The sequence below is a fragment of the Serinus canaria genome, chromosome 27 (assembly GCF_022539315.1).
Source record: "Serinus canaria isolate serCan28SL12 chromosome 27, serCan2020, whole genome shotgun sequence".
Taxonomy (NCBI): Eukaryota; Metazoa; Chordata; class Aves; order Passeriformes; family Fringillidae; genus Serinus; species Serinus canaria.
The window spans coordinates 2,479,237-2,494,269 of NC_066340.1; the positions used below are offsets into that span (position 1 = coordinate 2,479,237).

At 64.7% G+C, this 15,033-nt stretch overlaps 2 protein-coding genes across 3 annotated transcripts; both read right to left on the minus strand.

Moving 5' to 3' along the window:
* Nucleotides 1–143: 143 nt before the first annotated feature.
* LOC103821726 (inactive phospholipase C-like protein 2) lies at nucleotides 144–10,431 on the minus strand. The gene is made up of 6 exons (XM_030232600.2): nucleotides 10,252–10,431; nucleotides 3,611–6,100; nucleotides 3,186–3,389; nucleotides 2,507–2,582; nucleotides 1,066–1,175; nucleotides 144–956 (listed from the first exon to the last, which is right to left on the minus strand). Exons 1-6 carry the CDS (start codon nucleotides 10,429–10,431, stop codon nucleotides 771–773), a joined length of 3,246 nt encoding a protein of 1,081 aa, XP_030088460.2. The 3' UTR covers nucleotides 144–770.
* A 1,108-nt stretch (nucleotides 10,432–11,539) lies between these two features.
* On the minus strand, nucleotides 11,540–14,636 carry GHDC (GH3 domain containing). Of its 2 annotated transcripts, none has more exons than XM_018921458.3 (8): nucleotides 14,328–14,636; nucleotides 14,116–14,246; nucleotides 13,465–14,041; nucleotides 13,040–13,223; nucleotides 12,882–12,953; nucleotides 12,645–12,778; nucleotides 12,431–12,519; nucleotides 11,540–12,339 (listed from the first exon to the last, which is right to left on the minus strand). In XM_018921458.3, the coding sequence occupies exons 1-8, from the start codon at nucleotides 14,524–14,526 to the stop codon at nucleotides 12,139–12,141; spliced, it is 1,587 nt and encodes a 528-aa protein (XP_018777003.2). In that variant the 5' UTR covers nucleotides 14,527–14,636; the 3' UTR covers nucleotides 11,540–12,138. The 2 variants fall into 2 exon arrangements, with proteins under 2 accessions (XP_018777003.2, XP_030089685.1); XM_030233825.2 differs by having other exon boundaries at nucleotides 13,465–13,831; nucleotides 14,328–14,635.
* Nucleotides 14,637–15,033: the final 397 nt, after the last annotated feature.

Consider the following 15,033-nt stretch of genomic DNA (forward strand, 5'->3'; position numbering starts at 1 on the left):
GAGGGATAGTGCCACCAGGATCCAGTGCCAGGGACGGATAGTGCCACCAGGGTCCTGTAGCCGGTGCTACCCTCCACCCCCTTTGGTGACACCGTCCCATCCCGGTGCTGTGCCTGGAACAGAGGGAGCCACAGGGCACCAGGGAAGCTCTTGCACTCTTTATAACACTCCACAGCCCCAGCCTGACCCCAGAGCACCTCCAGCTCCAGCCTTTGCTTGTGCTGAGCTCTCTCACCCTGGGGTTGAACACAAACATTTCCCTGATGCCAGAAGCATCTGCTGCACCAGAGAGCCTCCCAGCCCCTCTGCATAGTGGGGACCCCAGGGATGCTGTGGAGGTGACAGGAGCAGCCAGGATCCTTCTGCCAGCCAGGTTTTCCCCAAGGCTGGTGGAGGCCAAATCTGCAGCCCTGGTGAGGGTGGGCAGGAGCCCAGACCTGGGGCTGCTTTTCCAAGTGGCATCTGGCACAGTGGGCTGGGGGTACATGCACACGGGCACTGGGGTACCAGCATCCCCACTGGCCCCCCAGCAGAGAACTGGCTCCTGGAGCAGATGGAGGGGACGGATGAGTCCTCTAGGAGCTTGGCAGGGCAAGAGGGAGCAGGGACATCTCTCCCCAGGCTCTCTACTGAATTCTGGTGCAAGCCCCTCAACAAGGCAGAGCACAGGCACCCAGCCTCATAGACCTTCCCCAGGCAGGCTGGGGCACCCTGCCCGCGGCCCCTGTGGCCAGGGCTGCTCAGTCCGGGCCCCGAGCCCCAGACCGGGGTCAGCAGGACGCTGTGTCGCCACCTCCGTCTGTCTCAGGGATAGGCTCCAGCGGGGCTTGCAGCCGAGAGGGCTCGGGCGAGGCTGATCCGTTCCTGCCGATGCCGCAGGACTGTCCCGCATTGTGGATCTGCCACAGGTTGTCCAGCGCCTCCGCCTTGGCGTGCTTGAGGAGGTCAGCCTGGCCCTGGGGGAGGAGATATCGGGAGTGTGTTAGGGTGGAGGCAGGAGGGTGACAGGCAGGGCAGGGCAGGGCAGGGCAGGGCAGGTGTGTCCGCGCAGCCCTCGTCCCTCACCTTGAGGACAGTGATGTTCCAGGCGAAGCTCTCCAGCGCCTTCTGCAGCTTGCGGCCCCGCAGCCCTTCCTTGGTCTCGATGCGGTGCAGCTCCTTGTGGAAATCCATCCCTGATTGACGGGAGAGGTGCTCAGGGTGTGCAGGGATGTTGGCACGGGGACAGCCACGACCCACAGCCAACAGGGACTAAGCCAGTGGGATGCCCTTTGCCCACCATGGGATTGCAGGCTGGGTGGGCTCCCCACTGCCCCAGCAGCCTCAAGAATCCTCCATGCCTCAAATGATGGGCCAATGGATCCCCCAACATCCCAGCACCACTGTCAGCTGCACCCTGTGGCCGTTCTGGACCCAGACACCACAAGATCTGGAAGGGCAGTGAAGACCCTGGGCAAAAGCACAACTCTTGCACTCCATGGCTCATCTGGGGGGGATTCAGCGCAGGGCCAGCAGACCCCCCCATGGCTGTGCCCCACGTGCCACCCCCGTGAGTGGGTGCTATATTTACCCCTGGTGACGCAGCAGCGGCTCGGGGCCCACGCGAGGGCTCCCACTCAGCTCCCTCACCCTGGCGCTGCCAATCAGCCCGCCCACAGCCCGCTGCTCCCCGGGGCCCAGCTCCTGCCAGCCGGGTACCAGCACCACAGCAGCTCGTCCACAGCATGGCCAGGATGAAAGCAGGGACCAGCAGGGCACAGGGGTGGGGGCTGCAGCTGCCAAATTGCTGCCTGCCACCAGCCCGAGGGGCTGCACACCCCAGAATCCCTCTGCTCCTGCAATGCAGGAGGGCACAGCACCAATCTGTGCCCTGCAACTTGTGCCCCACTGCTCCACTCCCCCAGGGCTGGCAGCAGTGGCAGAGCTGAGCCAAGAGTTTGGGGAGATTTCCGTCTGCCGCGTGGGCAGGGAACAAACACGGCTGCTGGCAGCAAGGCTGGCATGGCAGGGACAGCAGAGCAGGGCCCCCTCTTTCTTCCCAAGCCTCTCCAGCTCCTGACACTCTCCAAGCCCCAAAGGGAGCCCTCTGGAGCTGGGGGGGCTATCCCTGTGTGGTCCCAGCCAACAGAGGGGCCTGGAGTGGGGCCAGAGGTCCCGGGCAGCTGCCAGCGTGGGGGCACCTGCAGAGAGGACCAGGGCAGGCAGCAGCAGCACCTGCCTGTGTGGGTTCTGCCATGTGTTTGGGAAGTCTTAACACTCAGTTGCCATTTCTGCTGTCAGCCCCGGCTTGTTATTTCTGGCACTAATTATGTTCTGGCGTTTGACAGCTAATGACTCTTCCCCGCTTCCTCATCAGCCTCCCCCACTCTGCTTGCTCCCTACCATACAGCTCTGCAGCCCACCCACCCACACCCTGCCCCAGTGCAGGAAGCCCTGAGCCCCCCAGGACGTGCCTGGGTCCACAGCCAGAGCTGTGGTGGAGCTGGGGCTGCCCTCCAGGACCCACCTGCCTGCTGTGCCTGGATGAGCTTCCCATACACGGCGTCAGCAGACTCGATCAACGTCCGGCTGGTCTGGATCATCTAGGGAGAGGGGCAATGTGAGCAGCTGGGCAGCCCTGGCCCTGGGCCCCCTGGCCAAGTGGATGGGGGTACAGGGTTCAGCAGGGGCTGCCCCCTGCACCAGCACAGTGCCTGGGGTCTGTCTGGCCCTTCCCACCTCAGAACACACGGCCGTGTATGGTGTGACCAGCATGTGACCAATGGCCAGGTTCCCTTCAACACAAAAGAAGGAAGCAGCTCTGGCTGGGGCTAATAATGGGATTTCTCCCACCTGGTGGGACCAGGGCAAGGCACAGGCAGTGCAGGCACAGGGTAGGAGCTGCAGTGTCCGAGGGTCGGACTTGATCAGGGCAAGCCTGTGCCTTGGCAAGACCCCTCCCTGGGCATCCCTCATGCAGCCTCCTGCCCCAGGAAGGGTACAATGAGTTCAGGGTTCCCCATCCTTGGACCTTCTGATCCATCCCACAAAACCTGCCTGGGTTCATTCCACAAAACTCAGGTTCACGCCACAAAACCTGCCCAGGTTCACCCCACAAAACCTCCACCGCAGTGGGTGCTGGTCCCAGTGCCACTGATCCCAGGGAGCCTCTCCAAGAGGTCAGGCCCTGGCAGGGTGGCACTTACCGTCTCGTAGGCAGTGAGGACCTTGCGCAGCAGGTCAGGGATGGGGCCCTGGGCCTCCATGGGGGGGTACTGCTCTGCCAGGTTGAGGGTGACGCTGGGTGCGCTGTCACTGTGCAGCAGCCATGTGGACACCGTCAGGATGCACTGCTTCATATTGGCAGCGGGTGTCAGCCCACACAGCTCCTTGAAGGACACCAAGGCATTCTGCAGAGACCAGTGTCTAGTGTCAGGAGCTCAGCTGGGAGGACCCCCAGTAGCCCCTCCAACACAGGAATACCCCCATTTCCCACAGCTCTCTGTTCCAGGTAAGGCTCCTCACTCACATCCCCCAGGAAAAGGGGGACAGCCTGGCTCCCCACCACTCTCAGCCCAGCCCCATCCTCCCCTAAAGAAACCAATCCTCTGGTGCCTCGGCAGGGTCCTACCTGCACATTCTCCCGCAGGTCAGTGGCCTCCCGCAGGGGCTGGGTGGCTGTCCGGAAGACTTCATCGATGGCTTTGATGCCGGTGGCCTTGGTGGAGGTGTACTCCCTCACTCGGCGGCCCCGGCGCCCCGCCAGCCCCCGGCGGTGCCCCTTGCCCCCGCCACGGCGGTCGGTGATGGCCACGTGCACAAAGAGGGTGGCGTGGGGCAGGGGCTCCCCGGCCAGCGACTGGAGGGGGACGTGGCGGTAGCCAGGCTGCAGGCACTCGAAGGGGATGGTGTACTGGGCAATGAACTCGTCCCCGATGTAGTCATCGTCCAGCACGACGAAGCGCAGGACGGCCAGCTCCGGCAGGTTGATCTGGAACTCCAGGCTCTCGTCGAAGATGGGATTGTCCCCGCTCTGCAGGGCTGTCTTGGTGCGGTGCTCGGCACAGTCGGCCGGGATGCCGTGGATTTCAGCACACACATAGGGCTCCACCACCTCGCCCTTGGCCCCCGAGCCCTTGGGCTTGGGGAGATTCTGCCCGCTGATGACCTTGAGGTGCAGGAGCTGGGCAGGCACGCCGGGCAGGGAGTCCTTGGCGTTGGCACTGAAGTAGGAGACCTCCTCCCGCATGATGGCCGGGCGCAGGACGTAGCCACAGGCCCCATTCTGCCGGAACCAGCCCGCATTCAGGTCCATCATGAGCCCTGGGGTCTGGTAGTTCATGGCCACCATCTGGCAGCCGCACTTCCAGAAGTCCTGGGGGTTCATGTTGCTGGCGTCGATGCGCATGGGGCTGGGGTAGACACGGGACAGGAACCGCTTGTTGTAGCTGACCAGCTCAGCCGGACACTCGTTGGCGAAGCGTCCCGCCTCCACCTCGCTGAAGGAGCACATCTCCCAGTAGCGCTGCCCACGTCTCGAGCTCTCAAAGTCCTGGAAGGGCACTGCCTGGCAGAGGCTCACCAGCTCCGAGAGCTCACGGCTGAGGCGCACCCGCCGCAGGCCGCCTCCCTCCGGTGCCTCCCGGTCCTCCTGGCCCAATCGCCGCGCCAGCTCCCAGCCTTCCTCCTCATCCGACACCTCCCCCTCGCTGTCCTCACAGGTGGGCGGCAGCTTCTTGCCCTTGATGAGGATGCGGCCCTTGAGCTCCTCCGGGGAGGGCAGGTAGGAGGCCACAGGGTTGGGGGGCTCCAGGTACAGCTTCTCCCCCAGCGTCTTGCGCAGGCACTGGGCAGCAAGCCGCTGCTGGGGGGCCGAGCAGCGCACCACCAGGCAGAGGATGAGGGGGTAGGCAGAGGCAGTGAAGGCGTGCTGGTCGATCAGCCCCACCACGGCACGGAAGGGCACACAGGAGGCAGCCGAGGGGCTGGTGTAGACCACGGGCTCACCCTCGGGGCCATCCCACAGCACCAGCTCGATGCTGCGGCAGCCCAGGCCCAGGGCACTGATGTAGCCACTGATGTCTGAGCGGCCCCAGAAGTTGTCCTCCAGCAGGCAGGCACTGTGGGCAGAGCTAATGTAGTAGTGGGAGAGGGGCTGAGCCATGTCCTGGCAGACCTTACGGTGCTGGGGGTCAAAGATAGAGCAGTCAGCAGAGAGCAGGTAACGTGTGAAGCCATCGATGGCCAGGTAGCCCTTCTCCCTGCCCTCCTTGGAGGGCTCATACTTGCTGACGATCTCCAAACACTTCTCCTCTGTCACCCCCTCCATGCCCTGCTCCACCTCCAGGAACATCAGCAGGTCCTTCACACCCAGGTATTCCTTGTTGCTGGAGAACTGGACCAGCAGGAAAAAGATTTCAGGGCGGGTGCAGAGCTCACAGTATGCCTCCACAAAGAGGTCACAGGCCACCTCCATGCCAGGACGCTCGCTGGCCTTCTGCAGCTCCTTGAACTTCAGCTCGATGGTGGAGGTCTTCATGCCAGGGTTGAGTGCTTTGATCAGCTGCACAGCACGGGATACGGGGATGCGGCCAGACTTCTCCAGGTCAGCCAGGTCGAAGACAGAGGAGATCCAGGATGTCCGGAGGCTGGGGTGGCCAGTCCCGGGGGCCTCAGGGCTGTGCTTTCCATAGGACACCAGGTAGCGCAGCCCCATCACCCAGGCACTCACCACATCTGCCGAGCTGGCCACCAGGTCCAGGGACTCGTAGTTGTCCCCATAGATGATGGAGAAGGCGCACTCATCGGGGAACTGGTCGGAGAGGCCATTGCTGCGCAGGACTGGCGTCTTCTTGCCCACCCTCACCTCTTTGACAGATTTGATCTCAATCTTGGCCTTTTCTGAGTCCTTCTTGGAGGGCTCCCAGCGCACGGAGCGCATGTCGGCGTCCAGCACGAAGAAGCGGCTGTACATGCGGGAGTTGGAGCGCACCTTCTTCAGCTCGCAGCCCTCCAGCATCAGGGAGATGCAGGCAGCTGTGCTGTTGATCTTGCGGTCATTGGGCATGGAGCTGAAGGACACTGTCTTCTTCTTGTGTGGGGGCCGCTGCCGAGAGCCGTCCTGCCAGGGTGGGAAAGGAGCAGAGCCGTCAGGGACAGCCAGGCAGCACACGCCCCACCAGCTCCTGGCATCCTCCTGCCCCATGGTCCCCCCACCCCAGCACTGCCCCAGGGTGCCCCAGCACCACACTAAGCCCCGTGCACTCCAGTCCGCCCCTCTTCTGGGGGCTGGGAGCCAGCTCCAGCCCTGGCTTCCCTCACAGCTCATTGCCTGGCTTATTTTAACTCTGCTTTCCTTCCTTCCTTCCTGCTCCTGGCCCTGAGCTGGATCCTTCCTCGCTGCTTGCTCACCCTCACAGGCACAGCCGTGCGCCAGCAGCCCAGCACAGCCCCTGTCTCCTTGGCCTGGGGAGCAGAGGAAAACAGACACCCAGCTTGTGATGCACGAGCAGAGCTGCTCCTAGGGAACCCAGGAGAGATCCCCCACTCTTCTGTGAGGAGTGGGGCAGGACAGCCCCTGCCAGTGCCACATGCTGGGGACAACCATGGCTGTGTCCCACAGAGCGCAGGGTCACGATGGCACGGGCTGTTTGCTGCCAGCACCTCGTGCCCACACTCTGCCCTGCCTCCCCACAGGGAGGGGGGACCCAGCTGCCACGGGGCTGGCAGGGGATAAGGGGGAACAGCAGGGCCAGGAGTGTATTATGGGATGGATTTCATTAAGTAGCACAGTAGGAGGAGGTTTAATCCACTTCTTCAAGATTATGGTGAGTCACCTCTAATCTGGTGGTGTCTCTGTCAGAGGCAGGTCCTGCTCAGATGCCCAGGTTGGAGGTGAGGGGTTCCTCCCCTCCAGTTCCCCGAGAGCTTCCACAGCTCCAACACCTGGGCAAGCACATCCCGTGCCCGGTCCTGGAGGATCGGGATCTGCCCCACAGTGTCAGGCAGCCACAGCCAAGGGCATTTGGATAAGTCACACAAAAGGTTGTACAGTTTCCCCAGGGAATGGGGAATCCTCCAAGGATGCCCGGGACGCAAAGGCCCAGGGAAGGAGGAACCTGCACCAGCCCTCAGCCCCTTGCTAGAGCCAGGCACGTCCTCCTATCCTGGAGCTCGGATGTGGTGGCTGATCGCATCCTCTCGCTGCCAGATTGCTCCAGGGAGCTGGCCCAGCTCCAGGACTCTGCTTCGGTGCCAGCCATCCCGGGTCGGCAGGAGCTCAGCGGCAGGTCACGCCACCGGCCAGCCCTGCGGGGAAGGACTCGAAGCCGGATGCTTCCTGCATGCTGCAATCTGAGCGCCCCAGTGAGAGGCAGCCCCAGCCCCCTCCGATGGGCACCGAGGGCCGCCCCTCGTGGACCCCCGCCTCTCCGCGGACCCGCTCCCGGCCCGGCGCACCCACCCCGCGGCTCCGCACCGGGCCCCACAGCTGAAAACAGGAAATCCATCCGGAAAGGAAACACGGGCGGGGGGCCTGCGTGCACCCAGCGCCACGGACCTGCTTCCAGCTGTGCCCGCTGCAGGCAGCTAGACACACCCCACCGGCACCAGCCCCGCCGGTCCTCCACCACCCAAACTGCCCAAACGCGCTCCCTGCAGACCCCCACCTTGCCAGGCTCAAACAGGGGCCGTGGTGCCCGCTGCAGCACTTTGGGGTGCAGATGTGTGGCACAGACCCAAGAGCACCCTGCAGGTTCTGCTTCTCCCCCTGCACGGGCAAGCAGCGAGCAGGGGATGCGAGGAGTTTCCCGTCTGCAGCTGCCCTGTGCTCCTCATTGCAGCCTGAGGACCAGCAGGGAAGTGCCTCTGCTCCCTGGCAGCCCCTTCCAGGCTGTTGCAGGTGATCTTCAAGCCGGGGCACAGCCCACGAAGTGCTGGGAGAGGCTCAGCAGGAGCAGCGCAGGCAGGTGATGAGTAAGGCAGCAGCAGAGCAGGGAGGACACGGCACCCATGGCCATGACAGCACAGAACACCCCCAGACGGAGGGCAGAGCTCCAGCCAGAGCAGGGATCCTGCTCACTGTGCCACCGAGCTGGCAGGGAGTAGGCAGGGCTCCACAGAGCAAAGCACAGATCACGACAACGATGCCCAACACGATGCCAGCGGTGAGCGTGGGCTCGCACGGAGGTCACGTTCCAGCACAGCTGCCTGTCCTGCTCAGCTCTGCAGCATGTGTTAAGCACCTCTTCTGCCAATTATCTCCTGCATTAGTGCCCTGGTGAGTGCTGATGCCCTAATCTCAGCCTCCACGTGACAGCCACGGCTACCGGCCGCACAACCCGCTCTCAAAGCACGGGATGGAGAAGGGTCCATCAGTTGTCTCTCCCACCCAATTATCCCCCGGTCTCGCCGTGAAGTGATTCATCTGCAGCTGAATTCCCCAGGTCCCGGGTGTCCCCACTACCCCTATCCCAGTCTGGACAGCGTGGGCAGGGGTGCAGGCAGGCAGGCAGCAGCCCCGGAGCTGAGGCAGTGGGAGACCAGGCACAGTCAGGGCTTTTCTACCATCGTTTGTTCCCTGCCAAGAAGAGAGCGACTGACACATCCACTCCCCGCGGCACCAGCTGCCACTCCCCGGCGAGGGGCCATGGAGTCAGATCCCAGCAGAGGCACCACACAGCTCCTGGGGCTGGCACACGATGGGAAGGGGGCTCAGGGGACAGAACAGCAGAATGCTGGGGAAGAGACACTTCCTGCAGCAGGGAAGAACAGATCCAATACCCTCTCCAGCATCCTCCCAGCCCACAGGACCACCAGCTCCCTCTGCTTTCAGGCTGCAAAGAAAGAAGGGAGCAGGTCCTCTAGCCAGGGCACAGGGATGCTGCAGGGGACAGCTCTGAGCCCTGCTGCCCCAGGCCCCCCTGTCTCCAGACAGCCAGTGAGTCGCACTTTCAGATTCACTCCTCCAGCGTTTTCTGGAAATCCCAAAAAATAACAGAGCCGGCAGCTCTTTCCACATGTGCCTCCACTGCTTCTCAGGCCCCGGATGGACTCGGAGATGCACAAGGGATCACCACCAGCTGGGGACACTGCTCGGGTCTGACCTCCCCCCGGGGCAGCGCTGGCCCTGGGCCACCCGACCTTCACGTGAGGCCAAATCCCGCGGGGACGCAGGTGGTGACAGCGATGTGCCTGGCCCGGCGGCAAGCGAGAGGTTCACCACCCCCAGCCCGCCGTGCCCACGGATGGTCCCTGGGCAAGGAAGGATGCTGCTCCGTCCCGGGAGGAGTAGGCGACGCTGGCAAGGTCCCCAAAGAAAGCGGGGACAGACGGAGCACCGGCAGCCGCCTCTGGCTGCACGGGAGCACCGGCAGGGCTCCGTGCCGGCCCCGCGTGGGCACAGCCCGGCCACCCCCGCAACAGTTTGCAGCGAGAGCCCAGGCAGAACTCGGGGTCCTGACATTGCTGCCCAGAAAACTGGATCCCGAGGACGGAACAGTGGGGCTGGGGCACCACGGAAACAGCCCCCTCACGGGGTATTAATAGCACCGGAGCAATCCCAGCTTAAAATAGGCTGCCGGGAGCGGGGAGGCGAGTCCCGGGCGGACGTGACCTATTGTGTCAGCGAGTACCGCTGGCATCAGCACAATCAGGGGCGTTCATTTAGGAAAGCGCACGTGTGATCCTCTGCCCACCCAGGTGGGAGACCCCCGAGACCCTCCCTGGACCCCGGCCCCACCACGGCCCGGCAGCACCAACACCGGGTGTTGGGAGCAGACTGCAAGCTGGTCAGGCCAGGCCCGAGGCTCAGTGTTTGTCAGGAGAGCCCGGGAGAGCAGAAGCTGCTCGAGGGGCGGGAGCGGGCATCTTCTCACGGGAACCCAGGGGTGTCCTGAGTGGGAGCGGGTGATACTGCAGCATGGCCGTGGCACTTGACAGCGCGACCCATGGACACTCCACAGAGCCGGGCCGGGCCAGACTGTGCCCTTGGGGACCCTGAGTCCGGGCAGGGCGCGGGGACGCTGTGTCAGTCCCGGTGTGACCAGCACCGCGGGCAGGTGGCGACCCTCGGTCGCCCGGGGATGCGGCTGCTCTGCAGCTCCTCAGAGCCGCTGCACGGGCACAGGGGGAGCGAGGAGCGGCGGACAGAACGGGTGCGGGGGGACGCGGGGCTCGGCGCGGGGACACGGCTCGGCACCCCAGCGCTGCGCAGGTGCCGGGCCCGGGGCGCGGGGGGGCCGGCCCGGTGCGCTGCCGGTGCGGGGCTCTCACCTTCATGATGCTGGCCCGGGGCGCGGCGGGCGCGGGGCTCCGCTCCGCCGAGTCCTCGCGGCTGCTGCTGCCTGAGCCCGAGCCGGGGCTGCCGCCGCCGCCGCCGCGGGGCCCGTTGGGCAGCGGCGCGGCGGGGCGGGGCGAGCCCGGCGGCGGAGCGCCCCGGGGCCCCTCCGCCATCCCCCGCGGCCTCAGGGCAGCGGCCGCCGCGGGGCCCCGGGGCGCCCGGAGCCTGCGCCCGCCGCCGCCGCCGCTGCGGGCTCAGTGGCGGAGCGGGCGGGAGGCGGCGCGGCCGGGAGGAGGGGACGGGCCGGGCCGGGGGCGGGGACGCGGCGGGGATGGGGACGGGGACTACGCGGCCCCCTCGCCCTGGGATGCGGCGGCGGGGCGCGCGGACGGGCATCGGGCACCGGGCACGGCACCTTCCACCGCCGGGGCATCCCCGGCCTCCGCCCAGCACCGCAGCGCCCGGGCCCGGCAGCCGCCCCATCCCTGTGGGACCCCGGCCGAGCCCGCACCCTGCGGCCGGGCACGCAAACCCAGCCTGGCAGTCTTCAGCCGGGCAGCCACACCCTCTAGCCTTGGTACCAGCAGCACAAATGAGCCTGCCCCCAAAACAAGCTGCTCCCTGCGGCCGGGCACTGAAATCGACCTTGCACCCTGCAGGATGGCATCCAAAGCCAGCCGGGCACCCAGCAGCCTGGCCCTGCCCAGCGGGTTCCACCCCAGCAACCTCCCCTCCCACCGGGGTGGTACCCAGGCATGGCAGTGCAAGCAGAGCCGCCCAGCGCAGCCCCGGCCCCGCACGGCTCTGCCACGCAGGGAGCTCGAGGCTTTTGTTTTGGGGTGCTCCCAGCCCAAGGCAAAGCTTCTCCCTGATCTGGAGCAGAAATTTTGCTCCAGGTTTTTCCAGCAGGGATGGGAGCGCAGGCCTCAGCCAGGTTCATCCTTGGAGGGGGATGCTTTGCTTTGTGCGAGCCTTGCTCAAGACATCATCTCCTGCCCACCAGCAGCAGCTGCGGCACAGCAGGTGCCCCACACGCCCTCACCAGCCCTGGAAATAACCCTTAATGAGCAGAAGGGGAAATGACCAGTCCCTCCCAATGCTACACATGTGCCTCAAAGGCACAAAGAGCCTGGTGCCCCCAGAGTGCTCAGCTGGTTAAATATTCATGGCTGCCCCTTCCCCAGGACCCCTGAGAACAGCAGCAACTCCTCAGCCCCCAGAGCAGTCAGATTGCTTGAGCAATCTCTTTAATGAAGATTAAAAATAATAGTCTAAAAAAAATAAATCCCAGAGTGCGGTCCTTTATTTATTTCAAAAAGATAATCCTCCTTTATTTTGCATTTGGTTTTTAAAACATTAAAAGCTTATTCTTAAACCAGTGGACATGCACCGACACACCTGCCACCAGCAGCCACCTGAGCCCTGCCTGCAGTGTCCCTGCCAGGAGACAAAATGCCACAGGGCCCCAGTGCTCAGTGATGAAGCACGGTTCTTCTGCTCCTCCTGCTCCTGCAGGTTTCCATTGAGCCCTCTGCCTCAGCCATGGGCTGTGGTGCACATTGGTCCCTTGGGAAAGGCACACACTCCACTGTGGCTGCAGGTGCTGCCAAAGCACTGAGTGAGGGGGTCCTGCAACTGCCCTGTGAGGCTCCCAAGCTCCTGCTCTACCTCCACAGCAGCACTGAGTGGTGCCTACTGGTGCCTGCTGCTGCCACGGATCACAGTCAAGCTCACTGTCTCCATTTACTCCACTCAGCCAAACCCTTGGGGATGGGCACCTTTGTCCCCACGTCCTCCCACCCTAGGGACACGGCCCCTCCTCAGAGGGTGCATGCCAAGCGAACCCCAGGGTGGAAGGGATGTGGGGTCCCAAGGCTGCCCTAGGAGATGACTGCTCCCTGGATGAGCTGCAGCAGCTGCTCTTCGTGCAGGACCCTGGGCATGGGCACGGGGGAGCCCAGTGCTTCCCGCAGCTGGGTGAAGCTCCTGGGCCTCACCAGGTGCAGGCGCAGGGGCCCAATGCTGCCCTTGAAGCGGAAGGATTTGTAGATGGGGAAATCCTCCTGGAGACACTGGTCCAGCTGCAAGGAGAGGGCAGCTGATTGTGCTGGTCCCTCATTGCCATACCAGCTGTGTCCTTCAGCTCCAGAGCAGAGCCCATGTCCTGCTCACCTTGTAGCGCTGCACCTCCGACAGGTCCCGCAGGCCCTGCAGCTCCATGAAGACCTCGTAGTGGGGGGCACAGGGTCCTGAAGAGTCACCTGGAGCAGAACCAGGAGTAGGTTAAAGCTGCCAGCTTCCTTTGCTGCAGCACAGGAGGGCTGCAGACTCCCATGCAGTGCCAGCTACACTTCTAGGAGGACTTGGACAGCTCAGGGGAACTCACCCAGCAGACTGCTCTCCACACAGACGTAGTCAATCAGGTGAGCACCCGGCCACAGGCTCAGGGTGCGGCACAGGCTCTGGCAGAACTGCTCCTCAGGGATGCTCTCACCTCGCACGCTCAGTGTCTGGCTCTCCCTACGGTGCAGGGACACAGGGTGGGTCTTTGGCACCCTCCTGTTAAGACCCTGCCTGTAACCCAGCTCCCTGAGGTGAGGGACAGGCATTGGGGTGTCCTCACCTGCGCACAGGTTCCACCACAGGACACTGCTTGTGGAAGCCAATCACCTTCAGCACCTCCCCAGTACGGCACCTGCAGGGCAGGGGGAGTGTGAGGGGGAGATGGGTGCACGGGGCTGGGGCAGGCAGCCCCCCAGGACTACAGCAGGGAGGAGGCACCTGTACTCTCCTGGCTGGGCTGTCACAACCAGCCCGTACTCACGGCCCTCCCAGAGTTCATCCAGCAGCACCGTCCGTGGCTCCTTGCTGGCCAGGCAGGGCAGGAACTCGCAGAAAGCCCAGTCAGGGCACAGCACGAATCGGGGCGCTGGCTCCGCTGGCCACAGGTTTACACCAAGCAGGGCTGGGCAGAGGCAGCATGTGGCAATGTGAGCTCCCCCCCCCATCCTTGCCCACAAAAGCCTCACCCCTCTCCAAGGGGCAGAATTTTGCTGGTGCCAGGACTGAACTGTTTTCAGGTTGCAGGAAGGGAATGCAGCACAGAGATGCACCAGCATCTGCTGGGGCAGGGAGACTCTGTGCTGCCATGTGGCAGCAGTTACCTGTGGGCACCCTGGGGACACGACAGCGTGGGGGACACTCACCTCCTGCTGCCTGGTAGAAGGGGCAGTAGAAGGGCAGCCCTTGGCAGTCAGCCTGGCGGAGGGAATCGCAGTAGAGACGCTCTGTGCCATACATCATCCTCACCACCACCACCTCCAGCTGCGGCCACAGACGCAACACGATGCCCTCGAAGCCACGGGCACACTCAGCACGGAGCTCGGCTGCCCGGGCTGCAGCAGGACTCAGCAGTGCCTGCAGCTGCTCCCGCAGCTCCTCGGGCAGCCCAGGCTGGGGGCTCAGCCTGCCCAGCTCCAGCTCCTGGGCCAGCCGTGGCCATTCAGTGCGCAGGGTCACCAGCGCGTCGTGCAGCTCGGCTGCCAGCCCGGCCTCCAGCACATGCAGGGCACGCTGCCGCAGAGCAAAGAGCAGCTGCAGCCGCAGCGCAGCGGCCCGCGAGGACGGCACAGCCGCCGCGGCCGGGGTGCAGTACAGGGTGGGCAGCGGCCACCCCGCCGGGGCGCGGGGACAGCCCGGGCTCCAGTGCAGCAGCGCCGTGCCCCGGCGGGCCAGCGCCCGCGGAAAAGCGGCGCCGAGGGCATCCAGGTAGAGCAGGGAGCCCTGCGCGGGAGGGTCGGGTCAGGAGGGCAGACCCTGCGGGGATCCGCGCTCACCCCGCCCGCCGCTCCCCGTACCTGCAGCCGGGGGTCGGTGTCCCAGCAGCCGGGTAGCAAAGCCCAGAGACGTAGCGGGGGAAGCGGAATCCTCGGCGCTTCGTCCAGACAGGGCTGCCCCAGGGGATGCCGCTCCTGGAACTCCTCCCAGCCTGCCGGGAGAGGCACAAGCTGAGAAGAGCGACCACGGGACCGACCCCTTCCCTCCCCGCTTCCCGCAGCCCCGCGCTCACCGCCGGCCGTGCCGGTGCCCAGCAGGCGCCGCAGCCGCCGCTCCTGGCTCAGCCGCACGTCGCTGTCCAGAGCCTCCAGCCGCCGCCGGTACCGGCCCCCGGCGCGGCGCAGCGCGGAACGGACTAGGCGGTGCCGTAGCGCAGGGACAGCCATGGCCACGGCCACGGCCACAGCCACGGCCACCACCGCCACCAGCATCGCGGAATGCGGACACCGCCCCGGGCAGGGACCCGGCCCCGGAGCCCCTCACCCACGCGGCTATTCCGCCTCCGGCAGAAATGACGGAGATTGATCGCGCCCGGCACCGCCCCCGTGTCCCGCTTCAGTTTTATTTTCATTTTCACCTTTGCACAGCACACCCCGGACACCCCGCTCGGCGGAGAATTCAGCCGCAATTGAATCCCCAGTACCAGCGCCCTCTACCCCTCAATCAAGAGCAAGCTCCTTCTTTGGAAAAACAGAGCAATTGATCCGGTTTATTTTGCTTTTTGCCCCAACCCCAGCCCAGCCCCTGCTCCTCAGGGCAGCCCTCCCACCCGGAAAGAGCCCCCCAGATCCGCCCAGCTTCTGCCAAGCAAGGCCCGACGACCCTGCCCTCGGGGATACGATCCCCAAACACCGGGTCCAGCCCCAGCATTCATCTGGGGCACCCGAGATGAGGAGCTCCCCAGAGGGACCCGCCTCTGTCCCAAGACACACGTGGCA